This window comes from Ixodes scapularis, unplaced genomic scaffold (genome assembly GCF_016920785.2).
Source record: "Ixodes scapularis isolate PalLabHiFi unplaced genomic scaffold, ASM1692078v2 PGA_scaffold3__209_contigs__length_174095766, whole genome shotgun sequence".
Classification (NCBI taxonomy): domain Eukaryota; kingdom Metazoa; phylum Arthropoda; class Arachnida; order Ixodida; family Ixodidae; genus Ixodes; species Ixodes scapularis.
Window position 1 is genome coordinate 41,981,574 of NW_024609868.1, and position 21,798 is coordinate 42,003,371.

Below are 21,798 nucleotides of genomic sequence, written 5' to 3' on the forward strand. Positions count from 1 at the left end.
GGTGGCACTGCAGCTCTTGTGAACCATACATAAAGAAAGAACAAACAAACCTTGTTCTGTCAGTATTTTTTTTTTTTTTTGCTATACTTTTACTACTTGTCCACAACCATTCTCTGGAGGCTGGAAGCCCCGCTCGTGCTTCTTCATTTTGATTCGACGCTATGCGTTCGTGCATTACGTTCTCGCTCTGAACGGCGTGCGCGATGCATGGAGTGGCCAGGCCAACGTGCCTCGCACTCGATTCCTTTCCTTAGCCGTTACAGTCTACAGATACGCACATGTGAAAGCGCGCTTACATCAACCAATCGTTTGTTGCAGCCCCCCTCGAGGACTTACTTTGGCTTCCGACGCTTTGAAGAACCTTTTTAGCGAGCACACTGTGCTTGCGTTACCTGACGGTTCTTCGGGAACCTATTTAACGGTCGCCGCAGGAACGTATTGGGGAAGGAAGCTGTGTAGTGTGCTCAGGTACTAAGTGAATATTTGAAAGCGATCGGCGACTGAACAACTCAAGTTTAAACTCTATTTTAGTTTTCTTTCCTAATATTAGACTTCTAGTCAACATCTCGTGTCACTCACACGCATGGAGGGACGGAAAGTATATCAGTCCCATCACTTTCTTTTTTTTTTCTAGCATTGTGGCTTTTGGAATATTGGTCAATATTTTCGTAACAAAAACCCGCGTGTGGGTTGGCCACAGAGCAGGTGGAAAGCCAGATTTGTGGTCTGCTGGCACGAGAAAATTTGCAGGTCAAAAACATAAGCAAGAGACGACCTGTAATTGTGTTTCGTATGAAGAAAGGTTTCTTTCTTTTTTTTCTTGTCTTTTTTAGCGGGAGACACACATTCGTGGCTTTACTATTTCATGGTTTCTTCACAACGCTTGGCAGTGCCGCCCTGGAAATCAACCCAGCAGGCTAATAACAAGCGGTGTTTATCGCCGTTCCAGCAAATGCAGCAAGTTGGTTACAACGTCTTTGTAAAACAGTATATTAAAGCAAGAAATGCTTCGAACGATCTCCCCAATGCCAAAAATTTGTCCGTCTGTCCCTCCGACCGTCCTCCCGTTCATTTCCCCGCTAAAGTTAGCGGCAAATTGACATCACATCAATTTAGTTTCCCAGCTAAATCAGACAGGGTAATTGTCGTGATACTGCCTATGGACTCAGTCAGTTTCCTCCCTAAATGGGGCGGTGAAATCGATAACAATTTACGTCACTCTAAACAATATCTCCCTATTACCGCGATCTATTATTATAGGACTTTAGTACACCAATTATATTCTCTATCAATAGCTAACACTATACACCGCAACCTCGCTTCTCTTCATCCAGCGTGCCCCTCTAAATAATGCAGGTGAAAGCCGATTCCATCTTTTCTTCGGCTCTTCACCTTCACGCCGACACACTCAAAGGCGCCGCCTTTTGTCTACTTTCGTGGCACCTAAAAGCTTCGCAACGAAAGCCCATCTCCAGGTCATTAACGTAACACTAGGAGCACGTGAGGCCGCGCGGCGGCGTATTACCGGGAAACTTTCACTCTCGCTGCCGCCCCAACGAGTAGAGAAAGAAACCCATCTCCGGTTGCGGGGAGCCAGTTTTCTAAAAAACGCCGGCAGAGGAACTCTATACGGTAAAGCAAGAGACGAAACCCAACTAACCCAGCGGCCCCCGGTGTGCTGGGCAGTACTTAGAAGTGCCCATTAACGGTGGCCTCTCCGAAACACTTTCGCGCAGAGAGAGACGGAGGGAGAGAGACAAAAGATCGAAGGGCATGGCAGCGCTGCCCGACCGTCGTACGTGATCTTTGTCGGAATGAGTCCATCTCAACGCCGCGGCATGCCCCGCAGAGCCGGTGGGCGAGCAATGGTCGGATTAACGGGAGATGGGAGGAACCGACGTCTCAAGGAGGACGCGAGCGCGACGGACCGAGAACAATGCTTCAGATGGAGGGAAACGGGTGGGGAAGGGGCAGGGGGGTAGTTAGGTTGGGAATTAATTTGCGACGGAAGGAGGTGATGAGGCACTCCTCACCTCGTACAATTTAATCTGGAGCTTTCCCGTGGCCTCATTGCAGCGGGGATGAAGTTTGAGGAGTGGGAGCGGTGCGACGCCGGACAAATCCGTTCGAGAAAGTTGGCTTCGCGCACTTAACGATAATGTCATCGGATGCAGCAGGCAGGCGGCTCTTGTTGTATATGCATCGCGGAAGTTGAAAAGGGGGGGGGGGGGGGGGGGGGGGAGAACTGGAAAAGTTTGTCCAGTTTCGCTTTGAGGGGTGAGGACAGAAGTAGGGAGAGAGTAGAATATAAAAAAATACGCTAAATAGAATGACCGTGAAAAAACAAAGCAGTTAAACCAGCTGCGCCTGTACTGTGCCTCATCCTACGACGGACTTCAGCTAAAGCTGTGGGCCTCCAGCTCCAATCAGAAGCAAGTTAGACACCAGGTGGCATATTGCTTCAAAATGCGGTTAGTGCGACTATAGATGCACGTCGGTGCAATACACCACGTGATTTCTAAATGACTCATGATTGGACCAGGTGGCCCGTAGCTTTGGCTGTAGTCCGTCGTAGGGTGAGTGCAAGTTACTGAGGAGGGGATCTAACCGTCGAGCCCCTAAAATGGCTAAGTTTGAGAACTTAACCCACGGAAACAACATCAACGTGAATGATTTGTTTTATCTCTGACGCACCGCTCGGTTGGGTTGGTCTTCAATTAGTGAAGCTCCAATAAAACACGGGTCCCAGCCGAACGCTAAATCAGCTCTCTAGACCTATCTGCGCTCCGCGATCGATGGAGGAAGATGATGTAAAGAATCCAGTCAACAGGCCTTATGTTGGATAAAGCACCGAGCTATGTGGAAACCGTGAAGGACAGAGGGCCCGCCTACAGTTCGGTCTCGTCACCAATTGTTCCAGATGGTCACCTTTGCCACCGATGTCCCGTCTTTATGTATCAACTGCACGCACTGTCAGCCCAGCCGGTTAAATGGCACGATCGCGGTCAGAAGCGCCACGCCAAGCCGCGCCTGCCGCATTGGACCCTGCAACACAGCAGACCGATCATGAGAGCAGAATATGACCGGACCGGTGTCTTCCATTCACGACAGGAGCGCTGCGAATGTTGCTCGTAGTGAACTGGCCGGAACCGGGTGAAAATATTAGGCGTTCAAACCTTCGGCGTCTACCCCTGCCACACAGATATAACCTATCTGTGCGGCAGCGGTAGACGCCAAAGCTTTGAAGTTTGTTTTTAGCGGGATTCCTTTCTTCCCATCCTGTCTCATCTGCTCCGCCAAGACATATTCACGATAAAAAGACAAAAAGAAATCATGTAAATTAAAAACAGTTTTAATTAACCGATGAATTAACGAGCTTGAAGAACCGTTCACACACATGCAACCGAGTAAGACCGAGAGAGACCAGACCGGTTTTTAAGCCTTTTGCGACGTCTTAAAACCAGCTCCGCTGCAGTGTATCCGGTCCTAAGACGTTGCAAGAGGCTTTATTCTTGACAATTGACCTTCTTCCGGAAAAGTGTTTATCCACAATGTTTTTTTTTTTTTTTTGTTTGTTCAGCAGCGGACCGCGGAAGAGTGTTGTTTAGAAAAATAATTTGTAGCCGCTTTAACAACGTTGCATCTTTTTCTTAGGGCGGTAAAAAGAGTCAACAAACGCGTGTCCTTTTTTTTTTCTTTTTTTTTTTTTGATAGACGAGTTTGTAATTGAGTTTAGTAAGCACCTGAAACTTCCATTGTTAACATTGCAGGAGAGAATCCGAAAGGACCATTAACGCGTAAACACAACAACTTTATATTTGTACGAAGTGTGCGCATGTTTGATATTCGCTTTCTCCGTGAGTGTGCGTCTGCGTAAATGTAGCTGTGTGTGTGTGTGTGTGTGCGTGTGTGTGTGTGTGTGTGTGTGTGTGTGTGTGTGTGTGTGTGTGTGTGTGTGTGTGTGTGTGTGTGTGTGTGTGTGTAGGGAGGGGGATAACTAATTAAGATTCGTTGCGCCCTTGTGCTGCTGTACTTTCAGCGTAATTTTAGCCCAATTTTTAACGAACAAAAGCAGAGCTGCGTTGCCGGGTAAGCGTGTGTGCAGGCGCGTGTGTTCGTGTTTATATTGACTATAACGTATGTGTGCGAATGTGGAGAACCGGCGCCTGCACGAAGCAACCTTCTCAAATGCGTATTTTAGTGATAAATATTACCTCGCTAAATCAAAAGGCGTAGCTGCTTCTTCCCTACGAAAAATGAAACCAACTAACGACTCTTGGCGAGCATTGGCACACCTACACATGGCGCAAGGCGGAGAAGAATCTTCCACCCCGCTGCCAGCTTATCACCCCAGATATCGTGACCCCGTCCGAAAGAACAGTTGGTTCCCATAGGCTGCCACCACCCTCCTACGCAGCCTGCAGCCGACACACACGAAGCACTTCCCAGACTTGACTCCGCCAACTGTGTACCGCGAGAAACCCCGGTGCAACGCGGGACTGTCGAACTTCCCTGGAAAACCGCGGGGGATTCGCGTGCGAGCATTGACGCCGCCACCGCGTCCAACGTATAATAGGTACGCGGGCGCTGGGGTCTCGTGCCCGCCAAGAATGCTCACTATGCTGTGGTGGGGGCCACGCTTTTCCGAAAGCAACAGCGCCGGCGACGCGCAGCGTCGATCCGTCACCCTCGTCGGCGGTCTCGGCGCCGACGGTGCAAGACGAATGACACACTCGGTGGCGCGCAGGCTGCCGCCACCCTTTCGGCGTCTTGGGAGACCCAAGGGAGAGACCCCCCGACGACGACACGTTGAGAAGACCGTGACTCACGCTCGCTCGACACGGTGTCGTTGGGCTCTGCGAGCTGCCCGCCGTATATCGACCAACACGCTGTTTACAAACAAATCCGCTTTTGCCCACACCAGGTGTGGGCACTGCGCGTGCGCAGAAACCGAATTCGCGTTAAGCGAAGCGTCTGCGCATGCGCAGTGCCGTCGACAGCGCCACCGCAGCTGCGTGACGTCAGGGCCGCGTGTCGGTCTATACTCCGTTCACCTTCCGACGGACCGCGGAGGACGCTACGAGCCCCGCGAGCCAATCAAATGACGCGTGAGTGTCACGTGACCTTCATCGAGCGCCGCCAAAAGTGCGCCGTCATATCGCGCTCGTTGTCTTCTGGGGGTTCGCCATCGCCGACTATTTCGTCGTACGTCCGAGCGCTGTCGACGGCATTCGATCACCTATCACCACGAAGACGGCAGTAAGCACGAGTCACTCGGCCTTCCCTGCGCATGACCTTGCACCATGACGTTGCACTTTTGACGCTGCTTGGTTGGCCCCACCGGATCGCATATAGCGTTGGTTGTAGTCGGACTCGAAGTGAAACGGACTGTAGTCTCGAGATGCGCCCATCGCGCTGGATTGAGATGGGGTCTATCGCAAGATGAAGCGGAGTTGGACACGGCTGCTTTCGACCGCCATTTCCTGGGGCCTGGCTCGGCACTTTCTTCGGCCGCCGTGCGAATACGTCTCGAGTGACAGTGCCTCTGTTATCGTTGATTTGGTTCTAGTGTGCGTTAAGGGAGTAGCGACACTAATATGTTTGCGCCAACTAGTACCCCCTTTTTTTTCTCGCTAACCCCTCAAGTTTGATTACAGTTCTTAGTATTCTGTTATTTTTGCGTGCATATCTTTTTTTAAATATTAATATGCATGTCCGTTCCCTGGTGCAATACCCCTTGCGGGTCCTCGAGAAAAATAAATAGTGATTATGATGATTAAGAGCATTCTGTAAACGTGAAGTTTTATTTTAAAGATTTATAACTTTATTATTTTTTTCTTCATCTAAGCCGCAAAGTTTGGTGTTAGTACGCTGATGTTATAGCTTTTTAAAAATATATTTCTGGTTAGTTTGTTTAGCATTTTCTTTTTTTAATACGTGCAACTTTACCGCGGTGATCCGTAGAACACAGACTTTCAGGATGCTGCCCGTGTGCGAGCGATCGGGGTACGGCCATTTAGTGAGCTTTATGATGAAGAAATGTAAACGCTGGAGAGTAGATGACTTCCTCTCCAGCGTTCGCTCTGCTAAAGTGAAAAGACGTGAAAGGAGTTTTCCCTGTACTCTTAGCACACTTCGTGTCTTCTGTGATTCCCTTATTTTTTTATTAATAATTCCACTGAGTGACGTTGAATATGCAAAGAGAGAAAACAATTAAACAAAAAAAGGATACAATTATTTTAAACATCGACGCGCTAACTCGCTTTGAGTCCTCGAAAACGGTTTTTGCTGAGATTTCCGGACGGCATGCATGTAGGGGCGTCGCGTACAAAGCGCAAAGCCGGAACGCTGCGTGTCGCAAGAGGAGGGAGTACAAGAGGGAGAGGGTGAACAAATCCCTCAATGCCTGCGAACAATCCCGGAGCGGCGACAAAAGCGGCCCGCCCCTGGGCAGCCCAAACTGCGGATCTAATCAGTCGGGCTGTCACTTGGTTCCGGGTAGCGCACAAACGAGAAACACTTTCTCCTCTTCCCCAATTCCCCGTCCTCCACTTTGCGGAAAACGGTTCGGGACGACAAAGGAAAGCCTAAATGAATTTTCGTGGTGGGAGGAAGAAGCCCTTTGTCGCCCGTTCCTGCTATGATCCTCCCGCGGAACACGTTCACTGACTCTTGGTTCTTTCGGGTATCGTTTTTCTTTCGCCCATCTGGCAGGAAACAGTCGTGCGCGCACGATGGAATCGGAAAGTATCCGATTGCATAAATTTATTGAGAAGTGGTCTATGTATAATATCTCTTTTTTTGTTTTTTTTGTTTTTTGTTTTTTCATTTTGAACAGCAATGTTGCTCTGAGCAGTTATTCGTACTGTCCTTGAGCGAAATAGTACATACTCTGAATGCGCGATTGTGTCTATATTTTGATTTGTATCGAGAAAAACGAAATCTGCGATATTTCGCGGCTTTATAATAATAAAGAAACCCCAAATCTTGAGCCTTTGTATCGTACATTGTTATGGGCTGGGGGACGGACAGGCTGGAGACTGAGTTTCGGCTATAAGATGTTTAATGAGACATGATTTGATGAAAGGGTTCGATAATAAATCATATTCTGCCTCTGCCGCGCGTGTCCGCACGAGTCCCCCTTTTATAGCCGGGATGACGTCGCGATATTGCGTCACCAACGGGATCCTGACGTGATTAGAGATGGCTGTTGGTATCGATGAAAATGAGGTCCAGCAGCCCCTGGCTCGGAGGTTTATGGCTTCGCAGCAACAGCTCCTTCCGACGTTGGACAAAGAGGAAGACGAAGGCCCATTGACGCCGGTGTGACTTCGGCAGATGTTGAAAGGTCTTGGTTCCAGGCCTTCGACAAGTTTTCCTTCGACGAGTTGCCGTATGACGAATTGGCCTATTGGACGAATGGGCCGCCAACGAGTTGGCCGTCGACGAGTTGGCTTTCGACGAGTTGGCTATAGAGCCTTGCGAACCGTCCCTGTACGTGAACCGTTGCACGGCCTCGCCGGGGTTCGAAACATAACAACGTGGGGTCTAGGACATTTCGGTGTAGGACATTTCGGTGTAGGAACTTTCGGTGCGGACTTCTCGGTGTGCGGCCTTTTCGGTGTAGGGACTTTTCGGTGCATGGACATTTCGGTGTATGGATATTTCGGTGCATGGTCGTTGAACACAAAAGGGACACCCAAGATTTGGTTTTCTCGCCCTTGTAGTATTTATCTTTCGCCCCCAAGTTGATACGAAAAAGTAATTCTTCCTCTGTTCAGCTTTGTTTCCTCGAACGCTACAGAGAACGCTTCGGCATTCATAAGAAACTTTTCCCTCCTTTTGGTTCATTCTTTGTAGTTGACAGAACAATGGACCTTTCTGCTTCTCTAACTTTTTGTGTTCTGAAGAGAGCCATCTTTTTTTAGAAACGGGGATAAACGCTAGTCTTATCGCCTCCGACAAAGGTTGATAACCGTGCGCCTCTTTCGGGAAGCCGGGATCGGGGAACTTGTGACGAAAAGGGTCAACAATGCCAGAAACTTGCCTTACCTTAGCCTTACACTTTGAGAACTCGATGTTATATGATAAGCATCTGATATTTGCGTGTCGCCTCGTCGTATACCAACCGGTGTTGGTTAAAACGAACAAGGAGGTGACTTTGTTGGTCTGATTCGCCTTTAGCGGAAAGATGAAACTTTATACGGGCTTCAGGACAAAGCCATGGACGAAGCTCAACACGATGCTTCGAAGAACGGGGCCGCCGCCAGGAGTAGTTATAGGTAGGACTCCGTGTTTTCGGATATATCCGAAAAACTCTGAAAAGCACTCGCCGGCTAAAATTTTCGTTGATTCGGATTTATCTGAAAAACTCCAATATCGAAGTCAAAGCACAAAAAATATTAGTTCTAATATAAAACGGTACCAAGAGCGCTCACCAGTGCCCTTCCAAAACTTGTATAATTGCCAAAAGAGGCTCATCTCGTCAATATGCGTGCCACCAGCGACAATAGCTGACGAAATATGACGGCACCTATTACAGCAAGCTCTGAGATAGAGTTCCTAACAACCGTGATTGCACCAGCTGTAAAGTTCGTGCAATAAAAGTGAATTTCGTTGTCTTCATCCGTCGAAGTGTGAATAGCTTCTTTTTATTTTGTTCACCATTTTCGGAGATCTGGAAATTGACCAGAAATAAAATTCGATAAACTCGTAATTTCTGAGAATTCAGTATTTACCGAAAATAAACGCCGGTAAATGCCAGATTTTTGAGAAAAGAAAACACAAAAAAACCTCCAAATTTGACGAAAGCTAAACTCCGAAAGCATGGAATCCTAGTTATATGGTATTCGCGACTCCAGCGACCTATAGGGGGCGCTACCACCGAACAAACATGGCGGCTGAGTCCAGGTCGCGTCGGCTCGGCCGGGCCACCTGAACAGGTGGCGCGTTCAATTTAACAGATTTTCTTTTGTTTAATGCCCAATTTTATTGGTATTTGAACTGAGACGGTTAAGTGTAGCCGGTGCACATAAACTCGCAGACCATAGTTTTGTTTTCCCGGTGTTTTTTTTTTTGTTCTTTTCATGTCAAACTGCCGTTTCGGAGATTTCGTTCAAAACCGAAACTATATGGGCTCTGGAGAGTCGGTAATATACTAATCAGTTTTGATCATCTAAGAAAAGCGGCAATGACCGCAGAATTCTTCCGCCGACAGTAATTTTCAGCCAATTCGCATACCTCGACCATCCGACTAATCTGTCCGCGAAATCGAGCTTTTGTGCGTATTTGCGTTTAAGAAACAGCTCCCAGTCGTCTGCTCGGTCAACAACTCAGGCTGCACGAAAATTACGAAAATTAAGCAAGCGCTTCTTGAGCCAAGGATCATGTTAACCCGTCGGCACTTCACTAAGCCGCTGATACTCGTATTTCAATTCAGGTTTTGTCGCAATCGAGAAGTCATTTTGACGAGCGGGTATGTATTATATTACGTACTATGGGGGTACCACTGAAGCGGTATTAGTATATTCTTCGGGTTGAATTATGAGCTTAGTCTAGCTATTAGGTGAACTGCTGAATAAAAATATATTTGACAGGCAGAGAGATACTACTTAAACTTAGCCGAATAGTTCTAACCGGCAGCACGGAGACAAACTGAAGAGAGTCTTCACTGGAGTTCACGCAGAACCTCTCCGCATTGAACTTTGCTTCGGATCCTGAACGGAGAAAATAAGTATTTTTTGTGGCCGGTTAACCTGAGCAATGTAGACATATATTGCTGCTGGCTTCGACGGGGGATATAATATTTATATTGGAGGCTTGGTAGATCAAAATGCTGTAACAGCTTCTAACGTTGAGAGACGCGTCCCCCACCTTTTGAAAACAGAAAATTTCCGTCATTCATCATTTTCGGCGAGAAGGTTTTCCTGAATCAAGTAATGACGAAATAAGCCCAACTCCTTCAGTGTGGTCCAGAGGCTTTTTCGACTAAAAGCAGCCAAGATGAATAGCCAACGCACCGACCGGCGTGGGTGGCTCAAACTTGAAGCTAATCGAACACAACCAAACTCAAGAAAAGCAGCTATCGAACCTTCCCATTCACTTGACTGCAACATTGGTGTTCCCTCCAGTGAAAGGCCTCGTCTGTCGTCCTCCCACTGTTCTACATCCTTAGAAAGAAGCCCCTTATCAGTTACCAAGTAGTCGTCACTTTGAATGTGATTTGAGACAGAAAAGAAATCAAAACGTTTTTCCGCGATTCTTCCCCATCCAAGAAATCGAAAGCACGCGACCGTGTGTTGTGGAGTGAACGGGCTTTCAAACACTTGATGGAGAAAACAATGTACTGAGGCTTCACCACACTAATGAACACTTAGGCAAACTTGAGAAATTTTCGGACCTTCGTCAAATTACGTTGTTCGCCAGCACGCCGACAACACGTGTCCGCGAAAGCCACCAGAGACGCGGAGGGGCGCGGAGCGACCTGGACCGGCTGGTTCCCGGTTTTCCCGCTTGGTGGCGTCCGTTTTGCTGGAGTCGCGAATAAGTAGTTTTTGGTCTAAACCGAAAAGATCACTATTTTAGAGCGGGAAGAGTAGGGGCAGGGGAGGGAGGAGGTAAGTCTACCCTTTGTTCGGCTGCTATGTTATGCTCCTGCGGTGTCCAACAATCAACCCAAGATAGCTTGTCCGGATATAGGCTTATCACTGGAATTGCCTTTTGTAAAGCCGTTCCATTCAACAAACCTTTTTTCTCTCCTAGAAGAATTATGGAGAAATTGACAATACGGACAAACAAGGCAGGAATTCGTTTTCTTTTGTTTCGCCTTCAGCGGGTGAGGTGCGAAAAGGGGGGCACCCCTGCATTTGGTCTTATGTCACCAGTTATTTCTGCCCTTTCCAGTTAATTTTTCGCATTCTATCATAAAGGAAGGAAGGTCCAGGAGAGGACATAACGCCGCAGATGTGAAGCGGAGGGAGGGGGGAGAACTTCCGGTTTTAGAGGACACGCCCCTATTGGTGACTCACTTGTGTGTCGCGTCGTCGTATGCCAACCAGTGTTGGTGCAAACTAACTCGTCACTTCCCTGAAATGGCTGTGTACTTGCGAAGTAACCGCGGTGGGCTGAAACTTCTGCACGAAGGCTTCGAGTATGACAAGGAACGTTGCTTCAAAGAAAAGGTGAGCCTTTCACTGAGTTTGCGATTCAAATGCGATCTTTTTTTAATAGTACGAAGATTGTTACGCCGACTCTTCCTGTCTTTAGCTAAGTTATAATTTATAAAAACGCCTATTCCTCGCAGACATACTGGCAATGTAGCCGGAAACTGGAGTGTAAAGCAAGGGCTCACACTATTGACGAAGAAGTTGTCAAGCTGATCAACGAACACAGCCATGCTCCCAGCCGACTGGACCAAGAGGCCAAGTTGGCGTACTCATCAATGAAGGAAAGAGCACGGACGACTGAGGAACCCAATCAAGCCATCGTCGGACACCTGGTGGCCGAGATGACACCGGAAGCTTGCAGTTACTTACCGCCTCAGGACACTGTTAAGAGAACATTAAGGTAAGTGTTATACACGAATGTTACGAATTAACATCTTTGCTACCTTAGCAAAATATATGCCACCTCATATGCTATGGAGATGTCCAGTTTATCATCGGGCTAGCCTAAACATTTTTAAAATTGAAAATATAGTAAAATAATAATGAGTAACCGCCCTATAGTTGAAACGTGACAGCAATAATATTTCCAACTTTTTTGCATGCAGGAGGGCGCGGGCGATGGAGCAACGGCCGATGCCTCTCCCTTCACGCTTAGAAGACGTCGTCATCCCTGCGCAGTACGCGTCGAAGATTGACGGGTCCAGATTCCTGTTGCATGACTCCGGTGTGCAAGACCAGGACCGTTTCCTTATCTTCTGCAGCCCGCAGATGGTTGATGTTCTCCGAACATCTAAGAAGTGGTTCGCCGACGGGACGTTCAAGGTTGCGCCTGAGTTGTTTTACCAGGTTTACAGTCTACACTGCGAAGTGGGCGGCTCCATCCTGCCTGCGGCATACATTTTGCTAACGCGGAAAGACTGTGGGACGTACACGCGAGCCCTGAACACCCTTAACGCCGAGTGTGGGGGAGATTGCGAGCCAAGGACCGTCACAGTGGATTACGAACTGGCGGCTATCAACGCTTTCAGGGCGGTCTTCCCAAGCGCCGACGTGCGCGGGTGTTTTTTTCACCTGTCGCAATGTGTCTACCGCAGACTTCAGTCGGAAGGACTACAGGAGCTGTATGCTTTTGACCCCGACATAAACCTGGAAGCTCGCATGATCCCAGCTCTTGCAATTGTGCCCCAGGACGACGTGGAGGGGGCATTCACCGAGCTTGCGTCCAGCATCCGCGCAGAACTTCTCCCGGTGGTCGACTACTTCGAGGATGTGTTTATTGGGCGGCTAACGGCACGGGGCAGAAGAGATGCGCAGTTTCCAATTAAGCTATGGAACCACCACGACACCGTTCTCCAGGGCGGCTCCAAGACCACGAACTCAGTGGAAGCCTGGCACCGGAGCTTCCAAGCTCATGTTCAGTGCTCGCACCCAACTCTCTGGAGATTCTTGGAGGTGCTACAACGAGAAGACGCCCTGCAACTTCACCGGCTTGGAAGACTCGAGATGGGCCAGCGCTTCAAGCAGGCCTCGAAATACGCGAAGGCTGCAGAACGGTTAAAGACACTTGCTAGAGAATACGACGCTAGTGATGTGCGACGCTTCCTTAGGGGAGTTGCCCGCAACGTGTCGTTCTAGGTCCCGGGCCATGTGCCTTTTGTAAATAAAAGTGGTCCACATTACATTTTGTGTACTATTTTGCTTCTGAATGCATTTGGCTTCGGACTTTTGCTTGATAATGAAACCCACGACTAACCTATGATGTGTATCTTTACCTGTTTCTATAGTATTCAGAAGGCCTATAATCTCGAGCTACTTTCCAGAAAGAGCATTCCATCAGGAATAAAGTCAGACAAGCGAATAAGTTTGTGTTTAGCTATACACCTGCTAGCTAGGAAAATATCCTCGTAGTGTGAAAGAGGAAAGTAATTTAACTTGTTTAAGGTATGTATGTCTTAATAACGAGCAGAATCAACCGTGTTTGAATTGGGACAAGCTTTATGTCTTAATGAATACAACTGTTATATTTTATGCGTGAACATAAAATGTCCGAATAACTGCAAGTAAGTTCAACTTCCCGAACTTCAAATTTACACCGAAATTTCCGTGCACCGAAGCGACCGTACACCGAAAAGTCCGTACACCGAAATATCCGTGCACCGAAATTTCCGTGCACCGAAATGTCCGCACCGAAACGTCCTACACCGAAATGTCCTACACCGAAATGTCCGGATCCCAACAACGTGCTGCTTGAGGCGTCTCCGACTGCGCATGTGCGAACATGCGCAGCAGACATTGGAAAGCTCTCCAATGTCTGCTGTATAAATCTTTAGTTTTATTTTAATTTTGCCCCTCCTCCCCCCCCCCCCCCCCCCCCCCTTAAAAAAAAAGAAATGGAAACTTGTTTTAACAACTCAGTTGTTTCCATGACTTCGTAGTTTATGCGCCACGGCCTCAAGACCTCAAAGAAGCGCACAAAGGCAACTCATTTTCCGAGACGTCCAATTATAGCGCACGGCCTCACTTTTATTCCCTTTGTGACTTGCGCTTTGGCTGGAGTTGCGGATATTCGGCAGTGCATCGGGATCTTTCAATCACTTAGTGATCGTAACAAAACTCTCGTTTTTTTTTTTTTTTTTTTTTTTTTTTTAAGGAAGAGATAACTAAAGAAAAGGAATACCAGACTGAGGGCCAGTAACGCTGTGGAAATAGTTAAGAGGAGGGAAGACACCGAAATCCCAATTCCAGTTGATGTTTTCAGACAGTCCGCCGACCGGCGGCCGATGATAGTCTTCCTGGGGAAAATCTAATAACAACAACAGGAAGCTCGTTCAAACGTCTGTCTAGACCGGTGACGTGGGCCCTGTGTCACTGTCTTCTCTCGCTTTTTTACGCGGCCTTTTTTTTCTAACGAAAAAAATTCATTCGTCCCGACATCCCGTGTATTTTGGTCCCTTCTAAATCACGGCGCACCGAAGGGTCTGCTTTTGAAGACAAGCAGCGTAAGCGCCTCCAACGTTTAACGAGTTTCAAATCGGAAAATACAAGATGAAAAGAAAGTGTCTCCGGAGTATTTTGAGCGAGACGACGAAGGGACAACCGCCTCCAACCTCATACCGACAGACTCTCGCTTTGACTGACTGACGTTCGTGACGCAGTGCATCGTTAAGGCTAAACATATTTTAACTTTCCTTCTTCTTTTTTTTTTTTTTTTTTTTACAAGCGTTTTATCAACGGCAAAGAGGCTCAGGAAGCTAGGGTATACCAACAAAACACTTTAAAGGTAATTTTTCTTGAAAAACAAAATTCAAATTACGTTTAAAAATCCAACCAGCCAAAACGCGCGCACACAACACACACAAAAAAAGTTAATTTTTTTTTTTTTTTATCTGAGCATCTTAATGTTTGTTGGTATGACAAGTGGCGCTGAACTCTGGCAGACCAAGGTCACGCTGTCTGAAAATATAATTACAATTTGTGTTTCGTAATTCAAACAATTGGTACGCAAAATTTTCGGCAAAGAAAAGCGCGAAGCAGTAAATGTCAGCGTTACTTGACATATTTTTTTTTTACTCAGAATTGCATTAGTAATTAATATAGGCTTGCATAGATAAAAGGATGGATCGATGTGGATAGATGGACATGGCTGAAACCTTTTAGTCGGGCGGCTGCTTGCTCCACCCAACCAAAGTTTTTAGTATCAACCATTTACTCCGATTAAAAAAGAAAGCAGCATAATGCTTAATTTTTGCACAGTATATTTAAAAATTCAAAACTAAGGGACCACGGTAAAAAAAAAAAAAAAATAGTCCGATATTGCCGCTAAGCACGAGCGTATTCATGTACCATATTTTCCCTTCGTAACGAGCGTCATCTGGCGGTGCACTATAGAAGCCGCGAGCGTGTGAGCACGTGTCCGAATACGACGACGCGGCTCGGAAATCTTCGCGTATAGGTATCAACGAGGGAAGCAGTTCCGCCTCTTTAAATTCAGCGTAAGCGCGCCTTCAACTTTAGGCTATACGAAATATTTCGACAGCCCGGAGGGGAGCTTTGTTCGCCAGTGACCATCGATGTCATACCAAAAATCGACAAGTTCTTGTTTTGTTTTTGCGCTACGCGGTTCATTTGTTTCGGAGCTTGGCACGACGCTTAAGTGTCTGGGTAGAGACGCAGAGATAGCTTCGCCAGAGCTGCGGGCGCGCGTTCGCAGACAAACAGCGTCATCCTTTATTAATGATCATTATACGAGGCTGCACGTGGGCACGAAGCCATAGCTAACCTTGAAGCTGAGGTCGCACTTTTCATACACCGTGCAAAAGACAGTCTGCAGACAGGTCACACATATGCACGAAGCAAAACATGCTTGGAACACACTTGAGACCTGTCAGCAGAGAATTCTGTCGTCGTGACCCCAGCAAAACAGTGTTTTGTTTTGTTTTTGTGTGATGTATAAGCGGTGTGTCTGAAAAAGTATAGACTCACGAGAATTGTATTTTTGTTTGTTTATAGTGATATAACGGCGTATTTAGTCTATAGTGTGTCCATTATAGGCATTCGCCTTTGGCGCAATGATGACCACTCGAACGTTTTATCTTTCCATTGCTTTTCTTTCTTCTATTTTCGTTCGTTCGTTTTTTTACTTTGAAAATGAGACTATAATTGCGACGTTTTCGGGAACAACTTTTCTTGGCATTTCTAGGAAGAGGAAGAGAAAGAGCGCGCTCACACACACTTTTAATCGTCGCTCCAAACGGGAGAGGACACGGTTGCCCGCACCTTTGACAACATTGCCAAAAACGTTGACCCCGAGTGTGGGGAGCGCAAGTTCGTCTGCTTCTCATTGGACAGGGGCTGCGGTGATGTCAGAATGCCGAGCCCTTATTGACCCCCCCAATCGAAAAAATAAAATAATAACGGGTAGACCTCGAGGCATCTATTATTGAGGTCACCCACTATTCTTTCAGTTAAAGCCGATCGGAACTCGGCGTCTTTCTGACGTCACCGAGACTCCTGCGCAGCTAGCAGACGACTTGCTCTCCGCGTATCTCTGCACTTGTGCGGAGTTCAGAAGGTTGTCTCTTCGGCACGCGCTGGCAGTGCTGAATACAACACAGTTCGTGCTCAGCCCTTAGGCTGACAGATGCACTCGAGAGCCTGTTGAATAGCCCGTCTTCTATTTGAAACTTCAAAAATTGGCTAGCTATGGGCTCCTCACTTTCATATAGCCACACGTGTTGTTCACGTAATGTTCCCATCAAAGAGTGCTCCATCCAAGCTTGCTTGGCTTTGCGCGCGTTACTTTCTCGGATGCATCAGTGAAAAACGTCCTTTGGGTGTGAGATTTAAAAGAAAAGTTCACCAGAGGGCTATTTTTTTTTCGAATCCATCGACAAATTTATAATTGTTGTCCTTCAAAATTACCCGGATTCCGCTCTATAATGCCATCGTTGCAGTTATTAGGAGTTTTCGTGGACCGGCGCTGCCCCCTCCGCTAAGCGTTCCGCGACGAAGAAGTTGCTACTGCGTTTGCGCGCCGATAGCCTTGGCTGTGGAGTTCCCGCTATCGTAACGGGTTGCGGAGGGCCTTGCGGGACGTCGAAAACGATCTACGAAAACTCTTTATTAACTCGCATGGCCCGTTGAGCCGGCTCTTATATGCCATAGTCATGTTCGTTCAAAGGTTTCAACATCCCGCTGATGTCATGACCTTTCTTTTTTAGAGCAGTTGATCGACGCTACTAAGGTTTTGAACCACTCCTTGACTCGCGTCATGTGCAATCTGTCATGAAACGATTGCGCTCACCTACATGCTTGCGACCTTACTCACCCCTCGTTTGCAATATGGCCAACTTACGTAACAAATTAGTATGAAGTTTGCTCACACCGGCTCACTTCGATCGGCACAGTACTACCGAAATGTAAGTAAGCCACTTAATATTATTACTTAAGTGGTTTCTATTGGAATCCAGAGATGCACACACATCAACTTACAGTTGTTACGGGATGTGGTACTTTAATTTGGTTTTGTTTCGAAAATGATTTAGGTATCTTCTCTCTCTCTCTCTCTTTTTTTTGTCTCTCTCAGTATTTGTGTAAAACTAGTCGGTCCGTTTTTTATTGTTGTTTTTTTGCCCCCAGAGAAATATTGATGTTGTTCAGTGCCCGACTACAGTTCATGCGTCTACCACAACAAGCGAGATTGGGTACCGCGTGTCTCGCGTACTAGGAAGAAAATATGCGAATTACAAGAGAAAGAATTCTACCTTTCAATAAGAAAGCGCATTCATTTCCTGGCTTCGCCTTACGATATACAAATATAACTCGTTGGAAATACAAAAAGGGAAAAAAAAAGAAGAGAGGCGAGCTGGTAAACTTTCCATCTCGAGTTAACGTTATTATACCACTCGTACCTATATCTGCGTTGCACCGATAGCGCCAAGACGTATGGAAAAGGCAGCAATAAAAATGTTAAAGAAAGTTTTTATTTTGTAAAAAAAGAAAAAAAAATAGTGTGGTAAATAAAAACGAACGACACAGATCAATACAGCTACCAAATTTTCATGTAACCCCAAAAATGCGATTTTTTTCCTTTTTTTTTTTGCGCGCGAATAAGGTTTGTGCGTTTACTTTCTTGTAGGGTTCGCGAAGATTGAAGATTTAGAAACGAGGCCGGTTGTATACCCAGGATTAGATTACGCTTGTACCCTCGAAATATACCTCAGTTAGGGCAGTATGTTATAGGTAAGCATCCTCACGAGACAACGCTGAGATTGTGCTGTCATGTCCAAACGTAATTCTACGTTTTCTTCTCGTAAGTAAATAGGATTGGCTTTCCCGTGCCCCATATAGGAAAGCATACGCGCATAGAAGACACCTTTATCCACATCAAGGTTTACGATGATTTGCTTTTTTTTTTTTCTTTTCTCTCTCTCTTCAGATGAAGTTTATTTTGACTGCACTTCTTATGCGCATTGGGCGAATAGCGCTACACCAGGCTGTAATCCAACGTTAATAAGGCTTGCAACTCAGACATCGGGAAAGCCCTCTACCAAATACCTTCTATCACTGCATGACAGCTTATAGTGTTCCTGCTTCGTGGTTCCCGCTTCTTAGTTCAGCTAATGCCTCAACCCTAATGGCTGCGGAGCTTCAATAAGATGCACGGGGCTTGCCACGTTCTGCGTGGGTATACGACGTTGGCGACCCTTGCGCAGGTGGCACGCGTTCTTCCCAGAACTGTCCTTGGAGTGAAGGCGCGATTGACGATTAAGTCTGACCCTGTCCGACGATCCGATCCAACGGAGCCAATGGGCGCGTTAACTCCGTGCTCCGGACGGAGCGCGACAGTTTGACGCTCCCTTCACTAAACTTAGAGTTCCTGTATAGTTCCTGCATAGGCTCCCGTAGGCAGCCTATGCAGGAACTTTAACTAAATTAGGACAGGAGCGCCGCCGGCGGCGACTAACACTCGAGCGCGTTCTTTGTGGACGGGAGTATTTCTGGGAGCGCGAGTGACTTCTTCGCGCTCCGTGACGTCACATCCACAAACAAGGTGGCTGCGCCGACCTTGTCGAGACGAAGGGCGCTCCCGGACCGCTGCCCCTTTTCAGTTGAACGGTGCTTCATCCAGCAGGTAGAAACGACTTGATTTGACAGCCAAGACACCAGTTAGCGTTGCGGAAAAGGTTTCTTTATGCATCTCGTCTACAAATTTATCTATCGAATGGTAGCGTGGCGACAGCACAGCGAAAGAAAAGTTGTCGAGATGAGAAGACAGAAAGACCGCTGCCCTTTTTAGAATGCTTAGCCCAGCGAATAAAGATACCTGGATTGGAAAGCCGAAACACTAGTTAGCGTTGCGGAAAAAGTTTGTCCCTGCACCTCGCCTGAAAACGAATTGACGTGCTTTCTATCAAACGGTGATGTGCCCGTATCGGCTCAGCACATCAACGTGTTTTGTCTCGCGCTGCAAGACGGAACCACGGAGCATCTGACAAGTTTGACAGCTTCCTGTGTCGGCGAGCGAGTTCGAGAATGTTGTCTTTCATTTAAACCTCAACAGCATGCATGGTCAATAAATAGATCGGTCGAAGCAACGTTCTGCATATGTACTCGAAACGAGTCTTCAACCCTTTCACGATTATTCAAACATTCGAAATAACTTCCTAACGTCACCGTCTTTTTAATTTTTTTTTCTTTTAGTTTTTACTTTGCCGTTTTGCAGAGGCCTTAATTAATTTATCTTGGAAATAATTTCGACTTCTGCCGCACGTATCCACGAGATGCCGGGTTCGTCATAACCGTGCGGTCGGAAGTGGCTCATCCGGTTTGTCGTTAGTTTCGGCGTGGCGGCACTCGTCGTCGTTTGCGCGTGCGCTATCATCGATTGAAACGATTGCGCGCAAAAAATGCGCAGCAATCCTGCGCTTTTTTTTTTATATTGTGCGTGATCAGAATAGTCGTTGCTATCAAACGCAAAAAAAAAGTCGAGTGCTATGTCAGTGAACTTTTGGTGCACTGACATAGCACTCGACAGTGCACTGCACTTATGTCAGTGCACTGTCTCCGTCGGAAAAAGCGGAGTATGTATAGTTTTCCACGCCTTCGTGAATTCATCGTCCCCAAAAAATGGTTGCTGCTTTCGAAGGTGTTTCAAACTCGCACGATATACCGCAACGCGTTACTATTCGTTTCCAGCTCCGCGTTATATGCACACTCGCGAAGCGATCCGTGTCGAAATCCGATTAACGTTCTGCGTGGCGCGGAAGACTCCTTCCTCCGTTATAGTTGCTGACTCGAGGAAAGCGTTCAAAAGGCGTGAACGGGGTAGAGAGTGCCTCTTGCAACGCTGCAGGGAACGCTCGGTTCGCTTCAAAGTTGGCGCTTTAACCAAATTTTCGCGGATCGCGAAATGACCTCGTTAGTGGTTCGGCGTTCTAACGAGACTCGAAAGCGAGGAGTTGCTGATAGCATCGCGCTTCATTTCCGTAAAAATGCGTCGTCGTAAGGAAGGTTCTGACGAGCTCGAGGAAACGGGCATTCGATTTCGCTCTCTGTATAGTCACTGCTAAGAAACGCTGAGCTTCGCTTTTTCTATGTTGACGCTTTTTCTGATTGGTCCTTCGACGTACTTATCAGTTAATGGCGCTACCCCGTTGGCTGTGAAGCGAGTGCGAGACGATGTACGTACCTTCGCGTGAGGCCTGCCAATTTAATTACTTGTTTTCACGTTTTTGAGGCCACGCAGGCGGAATGTCTCAGCTGCACCGCTTGAGCACCGCCGCGGGCTGTTTTAAGACGATTTCTTTTTATGTTTCGGACGGGCGTTGGCAGATGCGTAGACAGGCGTGTATAGCATACACGACTTAAGTGTTTCTTATCCTGCACCTTTACGTAATATGTACGCGCTCCCAAAAACGTGATATTTTTACTCTTTTCTATATAAAACACTATAGCCTCTTAATACACCGATCTCACTAACCGTTCGGCGGCATGCGTGACGCCGCCATAACTTTTGTTCACAAGAGACCCACTGCCGTGCTTGCGAGGGCTCGTGCCTTATTGTGCTCTACAGAAGCAGAGCTCCAGCGAGGTTGTCGCAGGCATACCTCGGCAAACCTCACTTATGAGGGCCCTCACTCACCCTCATCTTCACGGGTGAGGTGAGGGTGAGTGAGTTTCTGAACCAGGAAAATTCACGAGTGTGAGGGTGAGTGAGGGCCGTGAGGGCTGTGAGGACCGTGAGTGCATGAGGGCCGTGAGGGCGGTGAGTGCGTGAGGGGTGTGAGGGCCATGAGTGCGTGAGGGGCGTGAGGGCGGTGAGTATCGTGAGGGCCATGAGTGCGTGAGGGGTATGAGGGCCGTGAGGGCGGTGAGTGCGTGAGGGCTGTGAGGGCCATGAGTGCGTGAGGGCCGTGAGGGCGGTGAGTGCGTGAGGGGTGTGAGGGCCATGAGTGCGTGAGGGGTATGAGGGCCGTGAGGGCGGTGAGTGCGTGAGGGGTGTGAGGGCCATGAGTGCGTGAGGGCCGTGAGGGCGGTGAGTGCGTGAGGGGTGGGAGGGCCATGAGTGCGTGAGGGGCGTGAGGGCGGTGAGTGCGTGAGGCCCCTTCAGACGGAACAACTTTCTCAGTAATTTGAGTGGTGCTGGCGAGTTGTTCCGTAGATTTTCTCGTGATGCCTCGTCATGGTGATGATGACAACAAAAGAATTGGTTTTGGTCTGAGATTGATCGTTTTTAGAAATAGACTGTTTCAGAAAGATGCATTAGTATTCTCAACGAGATTTAAATGCATAAAAACACGTTTATAGCGCGTAATTGTGTGTCCAAATAGTGCAAGAAAAATTTCACGATGATGGCAAATTGCAACAATTGGGTGCTGCGTGTGAACGCGGGCGGCCCGTGTTGCTGGTGTTGCGACGTCAAGCTTCTAGGCGAAATTGCCCCATCTGAAGCGGGCCTGAGTGGCGTGAGGGCCGTGAGGGGTTTGAGAGCCGTGAGGGCGGTGAATGTGTCAGGGGCGTGAGGGCCATGAGTGAGGGAGTGGCGTGAGGGCGGTGAGTGGCGTGTGGGCCATGAGTGCGTGAAGGGCGTGAGGGGTATGAGTGAGTGAGGGGCGTGAGGGTGGTGACTGGC

The 21,798-nt window shown here is 47.7% G+C and overlaps 2 protein-coding genes across 11 annotated transcripts in view; both read left to right on the plus strand.

Annotated features, from left to right (window-relative positions):
- The window catches only part of LOC8028448 (collagen alpha chain CG42342), a 420,040-nt gene that overhangs the window by 128,271 nt on the left and 269,971 nt on the right, over positions 1-21,798 (plus strand). The window lies entirely within an intron of this gene.
- Positions 10,585-13,393, plus strand: LOC120843782. The gene has a single exon (XM_040502709.2). It carries the CDS (start codon positions 11,784-11,786, stop codon positions 12,798-12,800), a length of 1,017 nt encoding a protein of 338 aa, XP_040358643.1. The 5' UTR covers positions 10,585-11,783; the 3' UTR covers positions 12,801-13,393.

Coding starts and splice junctions, on each gene's coding strand:
- LOC120843782 (XM_040502709.2), top strand. CDS start 11,784: ATGGAGCAACGGCCGATGCCTCTCCCTTCACGCTTAGAAGACGTCGTC.